This window comes from Eriocheir sinensis, chromosome 43 (assembly GCF_024679095.1).
Source record: "Eriocheir sinensis breed Jianghai 21 chromosome 43, ASM2467909v1, whole genome shotgun sequence".
Taxonomy (NCBI): Eukaryota; Metazoa; Arthropoda; class Malacostraca; order Decapoda; family Varunidae; genus Eriocheir; species Eriocheir sinensis.
In genome coordinates this window covers 4,997,884-5,022,332 of record NC_066551.1, presented here as the reverse complement: position 1 = coordinate 5,022,332, position 24,449 = coordinate 4,997,884, and the positions used below count along the sequence as shown (strand labels likewise).

Here is a 24,449-nt window from a genome sequence, read left to right as displayed (position 1 = left end):
CTCGTTTTTCTCATTCGCCTTTTTCTCTTTTTCTCATTTTTCTCTCTTCTTTCTTTTTCGCTTTTCTTCTCTTTCTCATTTTTCTCTTCTGCGTCGTTCTCTTTTTCTCTTTTTCCTCTCTCCTTTCTTTTTCGCTTTACTTCTCTTTTACGTTTTTGTCTTTCGCCTTTGTCTCTTTTTCTCTTTTTTCTCTCTCCTTTCTTTTTCGCTTTTCTTCTCTTTTACGTTTTTCTCCTCCGCTTCTCCTTCGTTGCCTCTTCTCTGTATCTTTTTTCTCTTTCGCCTGTAATGTCGTTTTCTGTTGTTACTTTCATCTTCCTTCCCTTACTCCCATTTCTCTTTATTATTATTCTTTAAGTATTACTCCCTCCTAATATGGGGTCGAACGGGCCTTTACCAATTAACAACGGCCTCTTTTTCCCTTGTATTATTTTTCTCTCTTATAATCTTTCCCCTATTTATTTCTTATTCTCATATTCTTCTTCCTCATCCTCACTTCCTTTCCTTCCTGATATTTCTCGCCTTTTTTTGTTGTTTCTCCATTTTTTTCCTTTTTTCCTTATTTCTGTACCTGTCCGCTGTCACTCTTTCCTCGTCCTTGTTCTCAGCATCGACCTTTCTTTTACCTCATCCTTGTTTTTTTGTTCTCCTTCTGGCCGCGGTCGAGGCTGGGCGGCGGGACGGAAGTGATCTGGCACGTCTTGTTTGCGGTGTTGTCGCTCGAGTATTTCCTTGGGTCATTTTTGCCCTTTGTCCTTCCTTCCCTCAGTCTTGTTTTTCGAGCTGCCCAACTTTTTTCCTTTTTTTATATATTTACGGTTATTTTTTTCTCTTTTCCTTTTTTTCTCCTTTCTTGGGTCTTTCTTTCCTTTCGCTTTTCTTTCCTTTAATCTTCTTTTTCTATCGTGCTCCCCAACGCGTCTTTGCTTTTATAACTTTTTCCTTTTTTAATGCATCTACGGTTAATATTTTCTCCTTTCCTTTTCTCTTCCCGTATTTTCTCTCCCTCATTTCCCTTTTTTTCCCATTAATCTTCTTTTTCTATCTCTCTCCCCAACGTGTTTTTGTCTATATAACTTTTCCCTTTTTAATGTATCCACGGTTAAGTTTGTTTTTCTCCTTTCCTTATCTCTCCCCTTATTATCTCTCTTTTCTTCCTTGAGTCTTTCCTTCCTCCCTGCTTTCCCTCATTCTTGGTTTTCGATCTTTCTCCCCAACGTATATAGAACCTTTCCCTTCTTTGATTTATCTACTGTTATGGATGTTTTCTTCCTCTATTACCTTTTCCCTGTTCATTTTTCTCTCAGACTAAACACACACTGACATTTATACTTTCATACCTCAATCCTGTTTTTTTCTCTTATACAGAAGACAGTGACGTACTATCTTCTGTACAGCTCGCTCCATGAATGCATAATAATTTGATGTATGTAATGAGTAATGTGACCCTACCTTACTTCTTCCCTTCTCTTATTTCCCTCTCATACTGAACACAGACAAGGACAACATGACAATACAACGACAATGACAACACAGACAACATTACTACCTCTGTACATTTCGATCCCTTACCTGTAATGCATCTGTACCTGTAATGAGTATTGTCTCCCCTCCTCACCTCTCCCTGCCCTTCTCCCCTCGACCAGTGGGTGGCGGCACAGCGGGCAGTGCGTTGGCGGGGAGGCTGTCGGAGGTGCCGGAGTGGCGGGTGCTGTTGCTAGAGGCGGGAGCGGCGCCCCCCGTGGAGAGCATCGTGCCGGGCTTCAGCCGCGTCTTCTACTTCCCCTCCGACAACAACTGGGCCTTCAACCTTCACCCGCAGCGCCACGGTCTCCTCAGCTACAGCAACAGGGTGAGCGGACGCCTCTTGAGCCTAGAATGTTAGGGAGGGTAGAGGGAGTGTTTAGGAGGGTGTGGGGAAGATTTAAGGGGTGTAGGGAGGGTGTATGGAGGTGTAGAGGACTATAGGAAGTGTGTAAAGGGGTATAATGGGGTGTAGCGGCGGAAGGGATGGTGTGAGATAGTATAGGAAGGGTGAAATGTGTGTAAGAGGGTGCAAGGGATGTAGGGGGTTGATAGGGGTGAAAAAAGATGTAATAGGGTGTAGGGAGGGGGTAAGGGGGTGTAGGGAGGGTGTAACAGGGTGAGTAGACGTCTATTTAGGTCAGACAGATGTTCTTAGTTTCCCTATCATGACTACTCACTTTGAAATTATCTGTAACCTTGAGAACCTAATTTCGAGCTTCATATGACCCAGTTGTAAGCTTTGTAACAGTACCGACAAGATGGGCCTCTACTGTTTGTCTGATATTTCGATTCATATTAATTTTATACCCGGTAGACAAGACACCTCACGAATAGTTTTTAATTAATCTTTTCTGATTCTCTTGCACTTGTATTGCCGGGGAGTAGTATTACAGGCTTATATATCCGCTGATTTCCTTTTTCTCTCTTGACTTTTTCCTCTGTTGTAAAGGAAAAGAAAGCGTCAGCAATTAAAAACCCTTGTAAAATGCAGTTGTATGTTGAGGAGACCTTTCTCTGACCTCGACAACCTCAAGTGTACTCAGTCAACAAGGGGATAAGGATGTGATTAAGGTGTGCAAATAACGTTTAATTTTTTTTTCCCGATACCCAAGACGCACTTCACTCATTGTCACACTCGTATATGCCATCCTCGGTCCTGGTTCATCATTTGACTTAAGAACATAGGGAGTCTGCAAGAGGCCAGTAGTCTTATTTATTTATTTATTATTATTATTATTATTATTTTTTTTTTTACAACAGAGGAGTCAGTTCAAGGACATAAAAAAAGGAAACAAATGTGAAAAAAAAACCCGCTATTCACTGCACTTCCTGTAAACCTAACCCCACCTAACCTCACTATACATGAATTCCTTAATCTTTTCTTGAATGTATCTTTCGTATCTATCGAGGGAAGACAGTAGGAGCGTATAGTTGTGTGGTGTAGGTTTGTTAATTTTTCTGATGTAGGAGTATTTTGTCGGGCACCTTCTTTGTGTACCCCCAGCGTGTTAGGGGACATTATTTTTTCTTAAGAATTAGCGGAGGAAGATGAAAAAGAAGCAGAAGAAGAAGAAGAAGGAGAAAAAAGAGAAAAAGGAAGAGAAAACGAAAAAAAACGAAAAAGAAGAAAAATAAATAAAATAAAAGAAGATGAAAAAGAAGATGACAAAAAAGAAGGAGAAGGAGAAAAGAAGAAGAAGAAGAAGAAGAAGAAGAAGTTATTAGTTATTATCTATTATTATTATTATTATTATTATTATTATTATTATTATTATTATTATTATTATTAGTTATTATCTTGACCTCTCCTTCCCCCTTTCAGAGCAGTCCGGTGCCGCAGGGGCGCGTGCTGGGCGGCTCCTCGGCCATCAACGGGATGCTGTACGTGCGCGGTAACAGGAGGGACTTCGACAACTGGGCGTCGCTAGGCAACCCCGGCTGGGACTACGAGAGTGTGCTGCCCTACTTCAAGAAGAGCGAGGGCTACCGCGGCCCACCCCTACAGGACACAGGTGAGTCTCCAGCAGGTGATAGTGTTGTTGTTGTTGTTGTTGTTGTTGTTGTTGTTGTTCTTTTTTATTATTATTATTATTATTATTATTATTATTATTATTATTATTATTATTATTATTATTATTATTATTATTATTCAGTTAGTATCGTTATTATTGTTATCATTATCATTATTACATTGATGGATAGACAGATAGATAGACAGGTAACCAGATAGATAGATAGATAGATAGATAGGAGAGTAGATAAATAATTAGATAGCTAGAAAGATAAAAAAGATAGATACAGAAGCAGGTAGATATAGATATAGCTTAAGTTATAGATATATTTATGAGGCACACTGATGTCACAAAGAAAAATACAGATATAGATTTAGATTATATATAATTTACCAGATAGGCCTATGTCAAAAAGAATATAAAAGAGAGGCCCCAGCACGCAAATCGAAAAGGAACAACAAAAGAAAATACAACAAAAAGAGGTAGCAAAACTTAGTGGCGTGAGAGTCTTGTTATCTTGTCACAGGCCGCTTGAGAGAACTGATACTGTGTTACTCAAATCATGTGATAGCCGTGTAATTCTTCTTCGTATCGGTTAGTGCAATCATTTCCTCTATCTTTTCCTCCTTCCTCTGGTTCTCATTTCCTTCCTATTCCTTTTTTTCTCTCAAGCACGAGATTTCTACTCTTAGATATAGATGAGGGTAATTAGTGTTCTTTTTCTTGTGTCGAAGCGGCGTATAGTGCGTTATATTTTTTTTTCTACCCTTGAGCTGATTCTCTTGCTGTAAAAAAAAATCATTACCTAAGACCACATAACGAGAGGGTAATCAAACTTAATGGTGGGAGTGTCTTTTTGTAACCCACTGGAACAAGAACTTATATATTACTTAAGCCACGTGATAGCTATGTAAGTATCCTCTCATAAGTTACTACAATCATCTCTCCCCTGACCTCAACATTACCCAAGACCACATAACAAAAGAGAAACCAAATTTGTGATCGAGAGCGTCTTATCATAACCCTCAAAGGAAAAGCGAGAGAGAAAAACGTGAAAGAAAAGTAAAGCGAAAAAGGAAGAAGAGGGAAAAATGAGAAAAAAGAGAAAGACGCGAAAGAGAAAATCGTGAAAGAGAAGAAAAGCGAAAAAAGGAAGAAGAGAGAAAAAAGAGAAAAAGAGAAAGACGCGGAAGAGAATTATAGCGAAAAAGAAAGGAGAGAGAAAAAAGAGAAAAAAGAGAAAGACGAGAAAAAGAAAAAAACGAGAAAGAATAGAAAAGAAAAAAAGAAAGGAGAGAAAAATGAGAAAAACAGAAAAACGCGAAAGAGAAATAAAGCGAAAAAGAAAAAAGAGAGAAAAAAGAGAAACACAGAAAAACGCGAAAGAGAATTAAAGCGAAAAAGAAAGGAGAGAGAAAAATGAGAAACACAGAAAAACGCGAAAGAGAAATAAAGCGAAAAAGAAAGGAGAGAGAAAAAAGAGAAAAACAGAAAAACGCGAAAGTGAATTAAAGCGAAAAAGAAAGGAGAGAGAAAAATGAGAAAAAGAGAAAAACACAAAAGAGAAATTATATATATTACTTAAGCCACGTGTTAGCTGGGTACTTATTCCCTCATCACTCGCTACTCATCTCTTGTGCGAGTCATGATATTGCCTTAAACCACATGACGCGATTTTCTTCCTTTTTCTTGTCTCACTTTTTTTTTCTTTTTTTTTCTTTTTTTCTTTTTTTTTAGTCTTATTTCCTTTTGACTCTCTTATCTTTTCTTCTCTTCTATTTTATTTTGTCATTTTTTTCTTTTTGTATTTTTTTGTCTTTTATCTTGCATCATTTTTGTATTTTCATGTTTTTGGCTTCATTTGTCTTCACCTCGCTTCCTCCATTATGTCTCCCTGATCACCCCAGGTACGCCACTGACAGGAAAAACACATCTCTTTTCTCTTATCTTTTATTCTCTTTTTCGTCTTATTTTCCCATTTTTCTGTTTGTCTTCGCATCCTTTTTTCTTGTTTGTCTTTTACCTTCTATTCTTTTGTCTGTCACCTTCCTGTTACCTTCCTTTGTCTTCCTCCCTTATCTCTCTTTCATCGCCCTAACTACGCCAATAACCGAAAAAATACATCAATCAGCACTCCACGAAGGGCGGGACGACATAACACACAGCCAGCTCGTTGCACATCTGCCCCGCACAACGAACAGGTGGGCGCGCGACCATTAACGTAGAAGCTGAAAGGTGTTGTGGGCCATAAAACGATTGGACAGGTGTCTTTTGGGGTGGGTGGGGGGAAGGGTGTTTACAGTGTGCAAGGTTAGTGTTTCCAGGGGCGTGGAGAGAAAGTATTTTTAACGATGAAGTGCTTTGAGATAATTGTGTTTTATGAGGAAAAATATGAGGAGGAAAATAAAAGCTGGAGGAAGGGAGGATTGAAGAGAATTAATAAAGATAGAATACTTGAGATAAAAAAGAAAAGGAGGAAAACAATAGCTGGGGGAAGGAGGGATGAAAGGCAAGGGGTAAAGATGGAATGCTTGAGATAAAATAAAAAAAAAATAGGAGGAAAACAATAGCTGGAGGAAGCAAGAATGGAAGAGATGGAGTAAAGATGAAGTGCTTGAGAAAAAATAAAATTAAATAGGAAGGGAAACAAGAACTGGAGGAAGAAAGGATACACGATCAATAAAGATGGAGTGTCTGAGATAATTGGGGTTCTGTGAAATAATATAAGGAAGGAAGTCAAGGAAAGTCACAAGGATACAAGACAACAGAAGATAAAAGACGAAAAATAACTCGCGGGTCCTTACGAAATAACTCAAAGTCGAAGGGATACATGACAAAAGAAAACGAGAAAGACAAAAATAGACAAAGACAAAACAAGCAAAGACAAAATAAAACAGACAAAAAAGACAGAAAGACAAAATAAGACAAAGACAAAAGAAAACAGAAAGACAAAAGAAAACAGAAAGACAAAAGAAGACAGAAAAACGAAAGAAAACAAAGACAAAAGAAGACAGAAGGACAAAAGAAGACAAAAAGACAAAAGAAGTCAAGTTAGGCAAAAAAAAACAAAAAAACAAAACAAAAAGGAGATAAAAGAATACAAGCAAAAAAGGTTAGATTGAGTTCCACAGGTGTCTCGTTACCTCGCCCAATAAAACTGCCTAAACAGGTGTCGAGGTGTAGATAGATACTTGTTGTTTCGCCTGAGTGTAAATCCCATGATATAAAAAAAATATGTTCTTACTTTACAGATTTGTGATATGGATGTAAGTGGAGAAATGTAATGTGAGAAATGTTTACAGTAAAGGAAATAACTCGATGATATACAAATAAATTCCCGCTGACACCAACTCGAATTTAACTCCATAATTCGCCATGTTACGGGATGATGTTTGAATTACGCGAAACTAATCTTAGGCCGCAAATCATTCTTATCCCGCCTCTATCGGAAACAAATTCATCAGCTGTAGCAAGGTTCAGCATCAGACCCGGTTCAGGTTAGGTTAGTTAAGGTTAGGAGAGGTTAGGAGAGGTTGGGACTGGTTAAGTTAGGATAGACTAGGTTAGGATATATTAGGACAAATAAGGATAGGATAGGTTAGGTTGGGATGGATAGGTTAATTCTGTAGTGGTACTTTTTCCATGGGAGTACACTGAGAATGATTAGAAAAGGATTATGTTGTATTTTGTGAGTCACGACCCGCGCGTCACCCACGGCTCAGCGGATTGGGGAAGCACCAATCACGCAGACACTTCAGGGATATGCCCCCAGAAGACAACCCTTTTCACGTTTTGTCTTCTTTTGTCTTTCTTGTCTTCCTTTGTCTTGTATCCCCTTGACTTCCTTGCCTTCTTTCATCTTAAAGAGAGATAAGGGAGGAAGGGAGAAGAAGACAAGAGAAGACAACAGGTAAAAAGAGACAGAAAAGGACGCAGAACAAAGACAAACGAATGCAAAACCAAAGACAAAGAAGAAAAAAATGCCGTGAGACGAGAGCCACACACGACTTTCTACTCATGCTCATCCCTTTACTGTCCAATTCCCTTACGCAAGAGTTAACCAGCATCTTCACTCTTTCATCCCTCACGCTGGTAAACTCTGGAACAATCTTTCTTCATCTGTATTTCCTCCTGCCTACGACTTGAACTCTTTCAAGAGGAGGGTATCAGGACACCTCTCCTCCCGAAATTGACCTATCTTTCGGCCACTCCTCTAACTCTTTTTAGGAGCAGTGAGTAGCGGGCTTTTTTTTTAATATATGTTACCTTTTTTATGCCCTTGAACTGACTCCTCTGCTCAAAAAAAAAATATATATACCGTGTTGTTTCAGAGGCGTACCACGGGCGTGAGGGGCCGCTGACGGTGGTGCCGAAGAAGGGGGAGCACCTGCAGTACACGGAGGCCTTCCTCAACGCCGGCCTGCAACTCGGCTTCAAGACCGTCGACCCCACAGGACCGGCGCAGATCGGTGAGTTATTTCGTAAGGACCCGCGAGTTATTTTTCGTCTTTTGCGTCTTCAGGGACACACTCGGAAAAATAAGATGTGCGTGTTTTATGTTTTATTTTTTCTTGTTGTTTGTCCATTGTTGACCTCTGACGAAAGGGAAAGTACTGAAGCTGATTAAAATTTTTCTCTATATCTTTTTTTTCTTTCTTTTCTTCTCCTTTTCTTCCTTTCTTTGTTTATTTTCTCTCTCTCTCTCTCTCTCTCTCTCTCTCTCTCTCTCTCTCTCTCTCTCTCTCTCTCTCTCTCTCTCTCTCTCTCTCTCTCTCTCTCGTAAATAGTATAGGCCTAGTCGCTTTTTTCTATTCTATCTTTATCGGTCATTAATTTCTCCCCCCTCCCCCCCCCCTCCCTCTCTCTCATGTACTGTATTTTTTTATATATTTTTATTGATCATTATTAGCTTTACGAAGGGGAGGAAATGGGTTGAGTGGGGGATAGGCAAAGAATGTGGGTATGTTCCTTGTAGTAGTAGCAGTAGTAGTAGTAGTAGTAGTAACATATAAACATTTGCACATCATAAAAACTAAATACAAAACATAACAACTAAAGTAAAAAATGAAGAAGAAATGGCAAACGTAATAAGTTGTCTGAATATCTTTTTTTTTCTGATTAACACAATGATGAAAGGGACCAGTAATATCTCTATCTCTCTCATCTCCGCGATGGCAATGTTCTAAACTCACTGCTAACTTCCTCTCTTCTTACACTGACGAGGAAACAACAGCAATAAATTTTTTCCAAGCGAGCGCGTCAGGGAGTAAAGTGATAAATAGATAGAGATAGAGATAGATAAAAAGTGATAGAGATAGATAGTTGAATAGTTAAGTTAGTTAGAGAGAAGGGATAGTTAGATAGACAGATAGGAAGAGAGATAAATAGATAGGTAGATAGAGAGAGAGAGAGAGAGAGAGAGAGAGAGAGAGAGAGAGAGAGAGAGAGAGAGAGAGAGAGAGAGAGATAGGTGTAGATAAACAGTGATAGAGATAGATAGAGGAATAGTTAAGTTAGTTAGTTAGAGAGAAGGAATAGTTAGATAGACAGACTGGAAGAGAGATAAATAGATAGGTAGATAGATAGAGGAATAGTTAAGTTAGTTAGTTAGAGAGAAGGAATAGTTAGATAGGCAGACTGGAAGAGAGATAAATAGATAGGTAGATAGATAGATAGATAGAGAGAGAGGTGTAGATAAACAGTGATAGAGATAGATAGAGGAATAGTTAAGTTAGTTAGTTAGAGAGAAGGGATAGTTAGATAGAGAGAAGGGATAGTTAGATAGACAGACAGGAAGAGAGATAAAAAGATAGATAGATAGAGAGAGAAAGAAAAAAAGAAAGAAAGAAAAGGGTTCATGCAGTCAAGTGGACGGCATTCCTGTGGACCGGTCTGGATGGGGGGGGGTGTGGGGGGGAAGGAAATCAGCTGAGTAAGACAACATCCCTTTTTTTATCCCACCCTCTCCCTCATCCTCGATCTGGGTCAAGTTCAGGAGGGTGGCAGTATGGTGGTGTGTGACAGGTATGCGTGGTGGTGGTGAGTGAGGTTGAGGATGTATGTACGGGTTAAGAGTTAGTGATGTAAGATATGCATGTGTTGAGGAAGTATTGGTACGGGATGTGAACCTAACGTAAACTAACCTAACCTAACCTAATGCAGTGATGGTTGTGGTTAAGGTGTTTGAGGTGGAATACGGAAAAACAGGCAGTGACGTTAGTTGTGTGTGTGTTAAGATTGAGGAAGCGATGATAGGGATGTGAGCCTAACCAAACCTAGCCTAACCAAACCTAGCCTAACCAAACCTAGCCTAACCAAACCTAGCCTAACCAAACCTAGCCTAACCAAACCTAGCCTAACCAAACCTAGCCTTACCTTACCTAAGAAAGAGTCGGCTGATACAGAAGTGCAGGTGGTGATGGTTTTATATGAGTACCTGTACGGATAAACAGGAAGTATGGGGTATGCCTGTGGTGGGGAATTGGTAAGTAGCGTCAGTCTGAGGAAGTAATAGGGAGGGTAGTGACGGGAATACATGTAATACGACCATGCAGTAGTAGAGGTATGGCGGGGATGATGAGTTACAGGTATGGGCAAACAGGTTGTAGTGGTGATGGGTATACGTGTTGTGATTAATGAGTGAGCAGTGGAAGGTTGAGGAAGTGACGGTGGGGGATGTGAAGGGAATATACGGAATAGGGCAATGCTGAGTGGAGGTGTGTGTGTGTGTGCGGGGGGGTGGGGTGGGGAGATGATGAGGGGCAGGTGTAAACAATCAGATAGTAAGAAGAAGTTGTTGTTTTTCAGGCGTTCAAAGAAATTTTAGAGAAGGAGGAGGAGGAGGAGGAGGAGGAGGAGGTGGAGGGAACGATGAGAAGAGAGAAGAAAGAGAAATGACCGAATGAAAGGAGGAGAGGGCGATGAGAGGAGAGAGGAAGAAGGATAGAGAAGAAGGTGAGAGGAGGAAGAGGAAGACGGGGAAGAGGTGAAGGAGGAGAAGGAAGAACATAAGAACTAAGGAGGAACATAAGAACAGGAGGAGGAACATAAGAACAGGAGGAGGAACATAAGAACAGGAGTGAGGAACATAAGAACAGGAGAAACATAAGAATAGGAGGAGGAACATAAGAACAGGAGGAGGAACATAAGAACAGGAGGAGGAACATAAGAACAGGAGGAGGAACATAAGAACAGGAGGAGAAACATAAGAATAGGAGGAGGAACATAAGAACAGGAGGAGGAACATAAGAACAGGAGGAGGAACATAAGAACAGGAGGAGGAACATAAGAACAGGAGGAGGAACATAAGAACAGGAGGAGGAACATAAGAACAGGAGGAGGAACATAAGAACAGGAGGAGGAACATAAGTGTTGGGTATACTTGTGGTGAGGACTCGGTAATTAGTGGGAGGTCGAGGAAGGGATAAGAAATGTAGTGATGTGAATGTTTTGAGTCGGATAAGGCAGTGGCGAAGGAGGTGCGTGGGTGATTAGGAAGGACAGGTGCAAACGTTAACAGGTAGCGGAAGTGGGAAATGGTGAGAAAAAGGCGACAGACCGATGATGTAGTATTAGTAGTGATGATGATGGGGGTGATGAAGGGTTGGTATGGGAAGACATAGGGTTGTGGTGAGGGTCTTATTAGTGGTGAGGAACTGATACACGGAGGCAGGAAGTGTGGTGATGATGGTGGATGTGGTGAGGGAAAGACAATGGGGAACATGTAAGGTATAGTGATGAGTTAAGATAAGTAAAGTAAGTTAGATAGGATAAGTAAGATTCTGTCCTTCCTCCTCTCTCTCTCTCTCTTATCTTCCTTCTCAATCCCTATATAGATTACAGGTGTGGTGCGGTTCAGACACGTGACACAGACAGACAGGTAAACATGATAACGTGTACATAATAACGATTCAGGAAGTAGTGAGATAAGGGACGAGGAAGTATGGTATAAGGTGTCTGGTGGTATGGTGACGGTAGAACAGATGCGATACCGAAGATAGTTCTCTGCCATTCCTTATCCTCGTTCTTTATCTCTCTTCTCCCTTCTCCAGCCTCATGTAGTGTAGTGAGAAGGACAGGTGTGGTGAGGTACAGACAGGTGATACAGACAGACAGGTAAACATGATAACGTGTACATAATAAACTCCTTCTGTAGTTGCAATTTCTCTATCGTTCCTACTCTCTCTTCTTCCTTCTCACTCATTATAATTATCGTGTAGTGAGGACAGGTGTGGTGAGGTACAGACAGGTGATACAGACGGACAGGTGTACATGGGGGACTTACCTTTACCCTGATTTCGACAGGTTTCGCACCCACGGACTACACCATCAGGGGGGGGGAGAGGTGGCACACAGCCCGGGCCTACCTCAAGCCTGCCGCACGCCGCCCCAACCTGCACATCCTGAAGCGGGCCACGGTGCTGAGGGTACGTGACACGAGACGACTGATTGTATTCGATTTTTTTAGTCTGAACGTTTTCGACAGTTTAACATGTTTAAGAATGAATATTTTCGACAATGATTTGGCAACGTAGACTGATTATTTTCGATGGTTCTGCAATATATTTTTCAATCATGATTATTTTCGACACATTAAAAACATTGGTTGGAATGTTTTCGAAACTAAATAAACTTCACTATGAATGTTTCCGACACTAAAAAAAATATTGAACTGAATGTTTTCGACATAAATAAATTTTTGAACTGAATGTTTTCGACACTAAGAAATGGTAAATTCTGAATGTTTTCGACACTGGAAAAAATGAACTGTCACATCACGTCACGTTTAGACTTAAACAAAAGACTAGAAAAACTAGAAAAAGCTATCACACGTCACACTTAAGTTAAAAAGACTAGAAAAAAATCCTGTGCTTCATGGTAAACTCTGCTCTACAGATTGAGCAAGTGGATCCAATCCTTTCTACACAGTAGTCACAGTAGTAGCTATGACCGCAAGGAATCAGAATGAATCTGACATCTTTCACCTGGAAACACACCTTGCAATTCATCGGATTGACTGCTACTTCCTCTTCCTCTTCCTCTTCTTCCTGAGGTTCAATGTCAATGTTTTCTTCATCAAGTTCGAGATCAAAATCCACATGTCTCTTCTTGAAACTAGTCACAGTATGTGACATGGCACTCAGGAATTGCATTGGTGTGTAGGTCTCATCTCAAGCTTTCCAAAGTAGAGACGTCTTTTTCCATGTTTCTTTTTGACACAATTTTCCTTGGCCTGTTAAGTGTTGTCAGGCCATTGTTCGTGCAGTGATATCTAATTCTGCCCTCTTGCTGGTCTTATTCATCTGCACACAAAAGTGCCAGAAAGATGGGTGATTCACCTTGCATTCACGATTTAATCTTGAGTGTAATGACTCGCAATCGTTGTTTGTGGAGCGATCAAGGCCAAAAACTGTGAGGTTTGAAGGGCCAACCTGTAGCAGCCAAAAATTCTGCCAGTATTTCAGAAGCTGTTTCACCATAGTCTTCTCCTCTGCAGCCTCAACAAGGCCAAGTGCTTGTTGCTTGAGTTGCTGGAATGCAGGCTCAATCTGATCCTCTGGAAGGAAAGGAATCGACATGAGCATCCGTCCCCAGCGCTTGAAGTCCTTGTTGGATGCATAGAAATTTGTCAGTCCCACTTTTGTATCTTTGCATATATACTCTTGGCATAGTGAAACTGACAACCTGACAGCTTCATGTCAGGGAAAGCTTCGAAGAATGCTTTTCGACTTGCTTTCTCGAAATCAGACATGCCGGCAACAGGCTTGAAAGCTGGCGCAATCGTCTTCAGTTTTGCAAGCACCCTTGTACAGCTCAAGATTTTGCTCGTCATAAGGACGTGGAGAATGGGCAGTACATTGCCTTTGAAAACACCATGGACAATAAAGTACTGCTTGTAGGGCCTCGGTGTTGCAAAAGGTGGCGTCGAAAGCAATTTCTTTGACTTCAGACAGATGTTCCTTCATTCCGTCAGAAAGAAACATCACTGCCTTGTCTTCAACCTCAACACTGGCTGCAAAGTTCTGACCATATGTACTGTTTTGGCGAAGGCTTTCAACCACCTCCTCGTGGCAAGAGGGAATGTTCGGCTGCTGTGCTCGCCTATTTTTATACAAAGATGATTCAATCTGCTTGAATGTTACTCTCCCACCTACAGAGCTGTTGGATGCTGCTGCATCATCAAAGGCACGTCGTAGAGACCGAGTGTCCTGCAGGTTGCACACCTCGTTCCGCAGGTCCCTGAGGAAGCTGAACTTGTCATACTCATAAGCCTCGAGATCATGATTGTGTGCAGCTCCCTTGAGAGCATGATCTTCATCCAACACTATATTCGCAGTACCTTTGCAGTGGCGAGAATGTTTGAGTGCACAGGTTAGGTAAATGTATTTGCCATTCTGTGACTTCTTGTTTTTGCTGTAGATGAAGGCATCAAACAAGATCATCTTAGTTCTTCCTTTCTTGTACGTCCCCTCTGTGTAGTTGCTCATCGTGGTCGCGGAGGTCGGAAGGTCACTCAACACGTAGTCTGTAGTGTAACAAGAAAGACTACAATATAATATAATATGTAACAATAATATGAAAGATTGATCTAACTATGTGACGTGGTAATGCGTCTGTCCCTCCCCTTTTAACGAAACAAAAATCAAGTCACCTTCTCTCTCTTCTTCCTCTCTAACACTGCCATCCAATCCATACCAAGCTTAACCAATAGACAAATAGAAATAATGAAATGAGTGAACCGTTTCGAAACACTTGAACACCTCCTTACTACTACTACTACTACTACTACTACTACTACTACTACATATTTCTGCTACTACTACTACTACTACTACTACTACTACTACTACTACTACTACATACTTCTGCTACTACTACTACTACTACTACTACTACTACTACTGAGACGACTGATTGTATTCGATTTTTTTAGTCTGAACGTTTTCGACATGAAATGAGTGAACCGTTTCGAAACACTTGAACACCTCCATACTACTACTACTACTACTACTACTACTACTACTACTACTACTACTACTACTACTACATATTTCTGCTACTACTACTACTACTACTACTACTACTACTACTACTACTACTACTACTACTACTACTACTACTGAGACGACTGATTGTATTAGATTTTTTTAGTCTGAACGTTTTCGACATGAAATGAGTGAACCGTTTCGAAACACTTGAACACCTCCATACTACTACTACTACTACTACTACTACTACTACTACTACTACTACTACTACTACTACATATTTCTGCTTTAGCTAGGTAATTGTTGTGTCGAAAATAATCCAAAACGAACACTAAATGTGTAAGAGTAGTGTCGAAAATAATCCAAATAAGTTAAATTTATGTGTCGAAAACAGTCCAAAAAAACATAAAATGGGTTGTCGAAAATAATACTTCTTGGCAAGAATCGAAAACATTCAGTGTAAATTACTTTTGTAGAAAATCGAAAACATTCAGACTAAAAAAATCGAAAATAATCAGCGACCCCCGTGACACACACACACACACACACACACACACACACACACACACACACACACACACGTATACTCTCTCAAACAGTTTCTGAATACTCTTTTGGAGTTCTCTACCACTTTTTTATGAGAACTTTTATTTCCCGTTGATTTTTTTTTTTATAAGTTTGCCCTTGACTTGCTCTCTCTGGTGTAACAAACAAACAAATAAAAAAATTAAAAAAAAACGTTATCAAATTCTCAAGCACATCAAAACACATTAACTTTTCCCACGTCGAGTTGAGTTCGTGTGATAGAAAGTGGCCTTGAGAGAGGTGACCTTTGAACATATTAATAATTTTGAGTTAATTCATATAATTTAGTGCTCGCGTTCCCATGAAGTAGTGAGCGGGTTTTCCTTCTCTCTCCTCCCCTTCCCCTCCCTCTCCCTTCTCTTCTCTTCCCATCCTTCCAATCTCTTCTCATCCCTTCCCATCCCTTCCCATCGCTTCTCTCCCTTTCCATCCCTTCCCATCCCTTTCTTTCCCTTCCAATCCCTTCTCATCCCTTCCTTCCTCTTTCCATCCCTTCCCATCCCCTCTCATCTTTTTCCTCTTTTTCCTTATCCCTTCCCTTCCCTTTCCTTCCCATCCCTTTCCATCTCTTTTTACTCCTTTCGTTCCCTTCCCTTCCTTCTCATCCCTTCCTTTCCCCTTCCATCCCTTTTCATCCCCTGCCATCCCTTCCCTTCCCTTCCCATCCTTTCCCACCCCTTCCCTGCCCTTCCCATCCCATCCCTCCCCTTCCCATCTTTTCCCTCCCTTTCCCACCCCACCTCTCCCCATTCCTTCTCTTTCCTTCTCTTTTCTTTCCCTCCCATATCTTTCTTTTCTATCCCCTCCCTTCTCTCTCCTTCCCTATCCCTTCCCTCCTTCCTTCCCTTTCCTTCCCATTCCTTCCTTCCCTTTCCATCCCTTCCCTTTCCATCCCTTTCCTCCCCTTCCGTTCCGTACTCTTCCTATCCCTTCCCATCCCTTCCCATCTCCTCTCATCCTTTCCCTTCCCTTTCCTTCCCTTCCCTTCCCTTCCCATCTAATCCCTATCCTCCCTTTCCCATCCCTTACCATCCCTCCTTCCTATCCCTTCCCAACCCTCCCCATACCTTCCCTGCCCTCCCTTTTCCTCACATCCCATCCCATCCCTTCCCTTCCCTTCCCTTCCCATCCCTTCCCATCCCTTCCCATCCCTTCCACCCCTATCCCTTTTCTTCGCTTCCTATCCCATCCCTTCCCATCCCTTCCCTTCCCCTCCCCTCCCTACCCTTCCCTTCCCTCCCTTTCCCTTCCCATCCTTCCCCTTCCCTCCCCTTTCCTTCCCCTCCCTCTCTTACCCTTCCCTTCCCTTCCCATCATTCCCCTTCCCTCCTCTTTCCTTCCCCTTCCACTCTCATCCTTCCCGTCCCCTCAGGTAATCTTCAACGAGCACAAGCGAGCGGTGGGGGTCGAGTACAAGCACAAAGGCAAGGTGAGTCGACGGTTTGGTTGTGTTGGTCTCCAGGCACGCGTCAGGTACGCCTTCACTTTCACCGGGACGAGCACGCGGCCTCGGTACTGCTGTTATCTTATTTCTTGGGAATGTTGTGGAGGCTTGTTGGCTTGTTGGTTTGTTTATCTTATCTACAGTTTTAAGTAAGTTTGGTGTTTGTGTTGATATGAGGGATTGTTTGTGTATCTGTTTTTGTCTTGTATTTCTACTACTGCGATTATTACTACTACTTCTACTACTGTTACTAATTTTTCTACTTCTACTTTTACTACTACTACTATTACCCTAGTGTTACTTCTATTACTCCTTCTCCTCTTCCTTTTTCTCTTTTTCCCCTCCTCCTCCTCCTCCTCCTCTATCTCCCAACAACAACAACAACAACAACAACTACTACTACTACTACTACTACTACTACTACTACCACTACTATTACCACTACCACCACTACCACTCCTCCTCCTCCTACTACTACTACTACTGCTTCAAGGTGTGGCGGGTGTCGGCAGCGCGGGAGGTGGTGTTGTCTGCGGGCGCCCTTCTGTCCCCAAAGCTGCTGATGCTGTCTGGCCTGGGTCACCCCTCCGCCCTTGGACTTCACGGGGTAAGTCCCTTTTTTGTGTGTGTCTCGTTTTCCCGTTTTTTATGACCTTTCGTCCCTTTGAATAACCTTTGTATCCAGTTCTATCTACCTTCTGATTCTTCTTATTTACATTTTTTTTGTGTGTCTTTACTGCACCTTCCGTTTTGTTGCTTTTTTCTTATCCTTTCGCTCTTTTCCTGCTTCTTTGTATCTCTGCTTCTCTCCTCTGATCCCTCTTTTCATAACCTCTCGTTCTTTTGGTATTTCTTTTTATCCAGTTATTTTTTTCTTGGATTCCTCTTTTCTGATTATAATGATTTTTTCTTCGTCTTTGCAGATCCTTTCGTTTTGTTGCTTTCTTCTTGACCTTTTCTCCTTTTGTAGCTCCCCTGTATCCTTTATTTTCTTCCCTACCTTTGATTTCTATTTTCCGATTGCTTCTTTTCTTTGTCCATGCAGCTCCTTCCGTTTTGTCGCCCTTTCATTAACTTTTGTCCTGTTTTGGATCCTTTGCGTCCATTTCTTTCTTTCCTATGAGTCCTATTTTTATCGATTGTTTTCCTTCATCATTCCTCGCTTCCTGTCAATTATTTTACGCTTTCCATGTAATTTTTCTCGTTTTCTTTTGTTTTCCCGCTTTTCTCATTACCTTTCGTCCTTTTATAGCTCATTTTTGTCTATTTGTGTCATGTCTATTATTCCTATTTTTTCGATTGTTTCTATTTTATCCATTTTTTCTCATTTTCCTCGTGCTCTCCTTGCAATTTTCTCGTTTTCTTTTGTTTTTCCGCTCTTTTCATTACCTTTCTATTTGTGTCTCGTCTGTGATTCCTATTTTTTCGAATATTTTATCTTTTATTAATTTCTTCTTTATAATTTTCCTTGCGCTCTCCTTGCAATTTTCTCGTTTTCTTTTGTTTTTCCGCTCTTTTCATTACCTTTCTATTTGTGTCTCGTCTGTGATTCCTATTTTTGCGATTGTTTTCTCTTTCATTCATTTCTTCTTTTCATTTTCCTTGCGTTCTCCTTGTAATTTTCTCGTTTTCTTTCGTCCCTCAATGACTCCCTCTTATCATTTTCCTTAGATTCGTTTTGTTACCCTCCTCTACATCTTGCCACATCTCCATTTTTCATTCATTCCTATATATTTTCCTATTTACTTTTGTCTACACATTTCGTCTTCTCCATTTCCTATCCCTTCCTTTATGTGCTCCTTAATATATTCCCCTTCATCTTTCTCTCCAAATATTCTCCCCTCCTTTATTTTCTTTTTGTTACCTTCATCTTTCTCTTTTATATATCTTTTTCCCTTCCTGCATGGTTTTTTTTTTTACTTTACTCCGTGTGCCTGAGTGCTGTCTTGTGTGCCTGAGTGCCTTCCTGTGTGCCTGAGTGCCTTCCTGTGTGCCTGAGTGCCTTCCTGTGTGCCTGAGTGCCTTCCTGTGTGCCTGAGTGCCTTCCTGCGTGCCTGATTGTCGTCCTTCCCAGATCCCCGTGGTGGCTGACGTGCCGGGCGTGGGCCAGAACCTGCAGGACCACATGTGCCTGTACGGCCTCACCTGGACGGTCGGGCCCCACCTGCCCAACACCGCCAAGGACATCTTCAGCCCCAAGCAGATCAGCGACTATGTTCACTACCGCAAAGGTGAGTTCATGCGGCCCTTTATTTACCCACGAATTACTTACGGACAGACTCATTCACTTTCACTTATTCATTCATTAACTCATTCATAAACTCACTAATTAACTCCCTCCCTCCCTTCCTGCTTCACCTCGACACCTTTATTTATTATTTTATTTATTATTTATTATTTTATTTATTATTTTATTTACTTACGAATTACTTACGCACAGACTCGTTCAATCACTCACTTATTCATTCATTCATTCACTCATTCATAAACTCACTAATGAACTCCCTCCCTCCCTCCCATCCTTGCTTACCTCGACACCTGTTCCCCGTAGTACTCTATTCCCTTTTCACCCATGTCCCCATCCTCCCATATTTCTACGTCCCTTCCACCTTTCCCTCTACACGCATTCCCCATTCCCCATTCCCCATTCCCTTTAAACCCATTCACCCCTTCCTCTCAACACCAGCACGTCCCCACTCTTCCTTTTACAGCGAATTTACTGCACCCCATTCCCTTTACACCCACAAACTCCCTCTTCTCTCAGCTCCCCTCCCTCCACACCCATTCTCTTTATACTCATTCCCCCTTTCCTCTCAACACTACATCATCTTTATCCTTTCCTGTACCCTCATTTACTGCACCCCATTCACTTTACACCCACAAACTCCCTCTTCTTTCAACTCCCCTCCCTCCACACCCATTCTCTTTATACTCATTCCCCCTTTCCTCTCAACACTACATCATCTTTATCCTTTCCTGTACCCTCATTTACTACACCCCATTCCCTTTACACCCACAAACTCCCTCTTCTCTCAACACCACGACCCCATTCATCCCTCCCTCCACACCCATTCCCTTTATACTCATTCCCCCTTTCCTCTCAACACTACATCATCTTTATCCTTTCCTGTACCCTCATTTACTACACCCCATTCACTTCACACCTTCTATCTTCCTTCTATCCCGCAGGAGCCTTCACGTCACCCATTGGTCAGTTCGGTCACGCCTGGGCCAAGGTGTCGGAAGAGAGCGGCGACCCGAACTGGCCGGACATTCAGCTGTACATGGCGTCCTCGGGCCTGGCTCAGGAGGGCGTGCTGGCCAGTGTTGCTCTAGGCCTCGACAAGCAGGTGGGTGAGGTGGGAGGACGGGCTGGAAAGACGGTGTGAAGTTAGACCGATATGCCGATACTAACAGAGTGGTGGATGAGTGGAGCACCGTTGCCGGATTATCGTACTCAGAGCATCGTAGTTACCGGTTTCTGGCCCATAACTATTGCCAAGAAACACCAATAGTTAACCATTTTTACGATAACTATATATGAAGCCAGTTATTGGGGTGAAGACGATAATCTGGCAACGTTGGAGTGGAGCAGGCCTGGCAGTCGTGTGGTGAGCAACGTTGCTAGACTGTCGTACTCTGCCTCTTGTATTTGCCAATCTTTTATTATTTCCGACCCCAAACTGCTTTCATCACCCAAATAACTGGCTTCATATATAGTTATCGTTTAAATGGTTAATTATTGGTGCTTTTTGGGAACAGTTATGGGCCAGATACCGGTAAATACTAAACTCTGAGTACGATAATATGGCAACGGTGGTGGTGAGTGCCAATACGATAGACACATTCAAGAAAAGATATAGATAGAGATAGAGGAAGGGAAGGAAAGGGAGAGTAAGAGAGAGTGAGTGAGTGAGTGAGTGAGTGCTATTTTCAAGAGGTAAAGAATAAGATTTTGTGTAACTTTGATAAACTTTCGGCTCTCATAACATGTTTCAAAAGCCACAAGAGAGATTATTCGGGTTATTATGAGTATTTTTTCACGTCCATGGAGTGCAGAAGCCTTGTCAGAATCTCACTAGGCACGTAAAATTACCCTTGGATATACTAACACAACGCCTGCAAAAGCCTTATGACCTGTGGAGTGTGGATGTGTGAGCTCTGAAATGCTTGAGATATGCGTGGGTTTTCATCTCTTTCATCTTAATCCTGAAAAAAACCCTGTAATCTTTCCTTTATCTTCCCGTCCTATCGTACTCTCTTCTTTTACTTCTTTTTATCCTTCTTTCTTTCTTCCATCTTCTATTCCTTCTTTCTCTTTTCTTTCTTTGTCTTCTTTTCCTTTTCCTTTTCCATCTTTCAACTTTCAACTTTCATCCTTTTTCCTTTTCTTTTCCTTCTTTTCCTTCTTTTCCTTTTCTCTCTTCTTTTCCTTTTCTTTTTCCTTCTTTTCCTCTTCCTTTCCATCTTTCCTTCTCCCTCTTCCTCACCCTACCCTTCCACCACCACTAAAGTCTCCCCCCTCTTCTCTCCCCCCTCAGAAATACCTGGACCAGTACGCACCGCTGTTCGGAACCACGGGGATGACCATCATGCCCTACCTCATGCGTCCCAAGAGCCGTGGGTCCGTGGTGCTCCGGTCACGTGACCCCCTGGACCCCCCCGTCGTGGACCCCAACTACCTGAGCCACCCCGACGACGTGCACACCCTCGTCAACGGTGGGTCGGGGGGGCGAGAGTGGAGGGTGTGAGGGAGGGGGTGATTTGATTTGTCTCTCTTTTCTCTTGTTCTCTCTCATTCGGGTAGTCAGTCAGTTAGATCGTCCCGTTGGGTAAGTCCTTGTTAGTCAGTCAGTTAGATCGTCCCGTTGGGTAAGTCCTTGTCCTATAGTGTACTAATAATGACTAGTGTGTTTATAAGAGGGAAGGAGTGGGCTGTGGGATGACCTTCAACAGTGATAATGAGACAAATTCACACTAACCGAAATTCTCCTCCCGAAATTGACCTCTCTATTTGGCCACTCCTTTGACTTCTATTCAGGAGCAGTAAGTAGCGTTTTTTTTTTTCTTTACGCCCTTGAACTGTCTCCTTTGCTGTAAAAAAACAACAACAACTAACAAAACATCTTCCTGCACAGGCATCAAGCTGGCCCTGAAGGTTGGGAAGACGCCGGCCTTCGCCAAGGGCCTGGGAGCCCAACTCTACAAGAAGGTGAGTCCAGGTGGTAAACAAGCAGGTAGCGCTATGGGGGCAGGTGTGAATAGAAGCCCGTATTCCTAAATGTATCGGCACCTCAGTTCACCTGTTTGAAAAGCCTTTCGTAGAAGTTGCAGGGGTTTTCATGGACTGGTTTGTGATTTTTTTTTTTTACATCAAAGAAAACGGCTCAAGGGCAACAAAAAGAGTGCACAAAAAAGCCCGCTAAAAAAAGCCTGCATCATCCCCGTCCATAAATCCGTCTGGCTTACAATTAAAACCTCGTCATGTTTGCCTTGACTCCATGTTTGCTTACTTTGCTTACCTTATCAACTATACCCTGTTTGTGGATCAGCTGTTGCCTATTTCCTATTGAACCTGAGTTAGTCCAGTTTATATGCCCTTTACTGACGGTCATAACATCCTTTTCCATTACCCTTAAATCCAGGTGTGACGTTACTCGTGATCATTTGTAATAAAACATCGGTTAATATCAAGATCCCAAATGACTGGCCTCTATTTTGAACTCTTCTATTAAACTCTTCCAAGAAAGGATCATCAAAACCTCCACAACATTTTCCTACAATGTCTCCTCTTGACTTAATCTCTCATGGAAGGATTGTCAGAGCATTTGCATTACCATTTGGAGAAGCAGCGCCATTGCCGACTCTTTTTTGCGCCCTTGAATTGTCTCCTTTCCTAAAAAAATAAAAAAAATGCCTTGTAAATCACGGATAGTTACTGAGCCTCTTCTTTCAGCCTCTGTGGGGGTGCGCCGGCCACGCCTTCGGGAGCGACGACTACTGGGCCTGCTTCGTGAGGAACATGGCCACCACCTTCTACCACTTCGCGGGGACATGCAAGATGGGCCCCGCCACGGACTCCTTCAGCGTGGTGGATCACAACTTGAGGTAGTTTGGTGCATGTGGCTTCGTTAGTGTGTGTGTGTTTGGAGGGGGGACGTCTGTGTGTGTGTGTGTGTGTGTGTGTGTGTGTGTGTGTGTGTGTGTGCCCTTTGTGTCTTTTCTCTCCGGCAGGCTTTATGTTGCCCGTGTGTCTTCTTTCAATGTGTCTCTCTCTCTGCCAATCAACTTCTCTCTGCGCCTTTTGTTGCTCTTCCGATGTGCCTCTCTGTCTGCCAATCAGTGTCTCTCTCTGCGCCTTTTGTTGCTCCTCCGATGTGCCTCTCTCTCTGTCAGCCAACTTCTCTCTGTGCCTTTTGTTGCTCCTCCGATGTGCCTCTCTCTCTGTCAGCCAACTTCTCTCTGCGCCTTTTGTTGCTCCTCCGATGTGCCTCTCTCTGCCAATCAGTGTCTCTCTCTGCGCCTTTTGTTGCTCCTCCGATGTCCCTCTCTCTCTGTCAGCCAACTTCTCTCTGTGCCTTTTGTTGCTCCTCCGATGTGACTCTCTCTGCCAATCAGTATCTCTCTCTGCGCCTTTTGTTGCTCTTAATTTCATCGGTAATGGAGACTTATTAATGGCAGAACTATACTGACATAAATCCCCCCAATTGCTATTCCTGTAAAGAGAAAAGATATCGAAATATATTATCAAACTTAGTTGCAGTGATGCTTTTATGCTCACTCCCTGAAAGAGTTTGGGTCACAAGAAAAAGGAGACATTGTGGAGAGTAGTCACAAAAATGCTCTGACAATCCTTCCATGAAAGAGTTTAAGTTATAAGAAAAAGACATTGCAGAAAAAAGTTGCAGGGATGGTTTCATGATCCCTCCTTGAAAGAAATAAAGTCGTAGGAAGGAGACATTGTGTAAATTAGGATACCCTGACAATCCTTCCATGAGAGATTAAGTTATGATAAAGAAACATTGTAGAAAAAAGTTGCAGAGATGGTTTCATGATCCCTCCTTGAAAGAAAGTCGTAGGAAGGAGACATTGTGTAAATTAGGATACCCTGACAATCCTTCCATGAGAGATTAAGTTAAGAGGAGACATTGCAGAAAAAAGTTGCAGAGATGGTTTGATGATCCCTCCTTGAAAGAGATAAAGTCGTAGGAAGGAGACATTGTGAAAAGTAGGATACCTTGACAGTCCTTCCATGAGAGATTAAGTTAAGAGGAGACATTGTAGGAAAAAGTTGCAGATATGGTTTTATGATCCCTCCTTGAAAGAAAGTCGTAGGAAGGAGACATTGTGTAAGTAGGATACCCGCTTCCACCCTCCTTTGCTTTACACATGCAGTTCAGAGGATAAAGTACACTATTAAAACTAGCAACTATCGTCAGTCAAAGATTCTTCAAGCACACTCCAACAGGTCTTTTGTAGCTCATTCACTCACCCGTTTCTTCTATTGAGGTTTTTTCCCCGTGTTTGATTTGGTGTAAAGCATTAGATTATTAGGTTCTTTTCGGTACAGCCTTTTCTTTCCTCCACCTGAACCCTCTGCCTCCTTGTTCCCTCCAGGCTCTTCCCACTCACATCCTCCTTCCCTCACATCTAACAGTTACTCTCCCTCCCGGGCTTTTACTGTTATAGCCTCTTCTTTTTCCTCATTAAAACTTTTATAAAACTTAAAGTCTCTCCATCCTATCAGGACACCTCTCCTCCCGAAATTGACCTCTCTTTCGGCCACCTCTTTTGATTCTTTTTATAGGAGCAGCGAGTAGCGGGCTTTTTTTTTTATTGTATCCTTTTTTTGTGCCCTTGAGCTGTCTCCTTTGTTGTAAAAAAAAAAAAAAA

At 42.1% G+C, this 24,449-nt stretch overlaps 1 protein-coding gene across 5 annotated transcripts in view; it reads left to right on the top strand.

Annotated features, from left to right (window-relative positions):
• Positions 1-24,449, top strand: part of LOC127010339 (glucose dehydrogenase [FAD, quinone]-like) — a 99,791-nt gene that overhangs the window by 73,448 nt on the left and 1,894 nt on the right. For all 5 annotated transcript variants that reach the window (XM_050884270.1, XM_050884271.1, XM_050884274.1 and 2 more), the window contains 11 exons: positions 1,647-1,852; positions 3,350-3,539; positions 7,871-8,008; positions 11,844-11,965; positions 16,485-16,541; positions 17,050-17,163; positions 18,631-18,787; positions 19,746-19,906; positions 21,098-21,275; positions 21,695-21,768; positions 22,513-22,664. In XM_050884270.1, the coding sequence (XP_050740227.1) occupies positions 1,647-1,852; positions 3,350-3,539; positions 7,871-8,008; positions 11,844-11,965; positions 16,485-16,541; positions 17,050-17,163; positions 18,631-18,787; positions 19,746-19,906; positions 21,098-21,275; positions 21,695-21,768; positions 22,513-22,664 (1,549 nt within the window). The remainder of the gene's footprint in view (positions 1-1,646; positions 1,853-3,349; positions 3,540-7,870; positions 8,009-11,843; positions 11,966-16,484; positions 16,542-17,049; positions 17,164-18,630; positions 18,788-19,745; positions 19,907-21,097; positions 21,276-21,694; positions 21,769-22,512; positions 22,665-24,449) is intronic.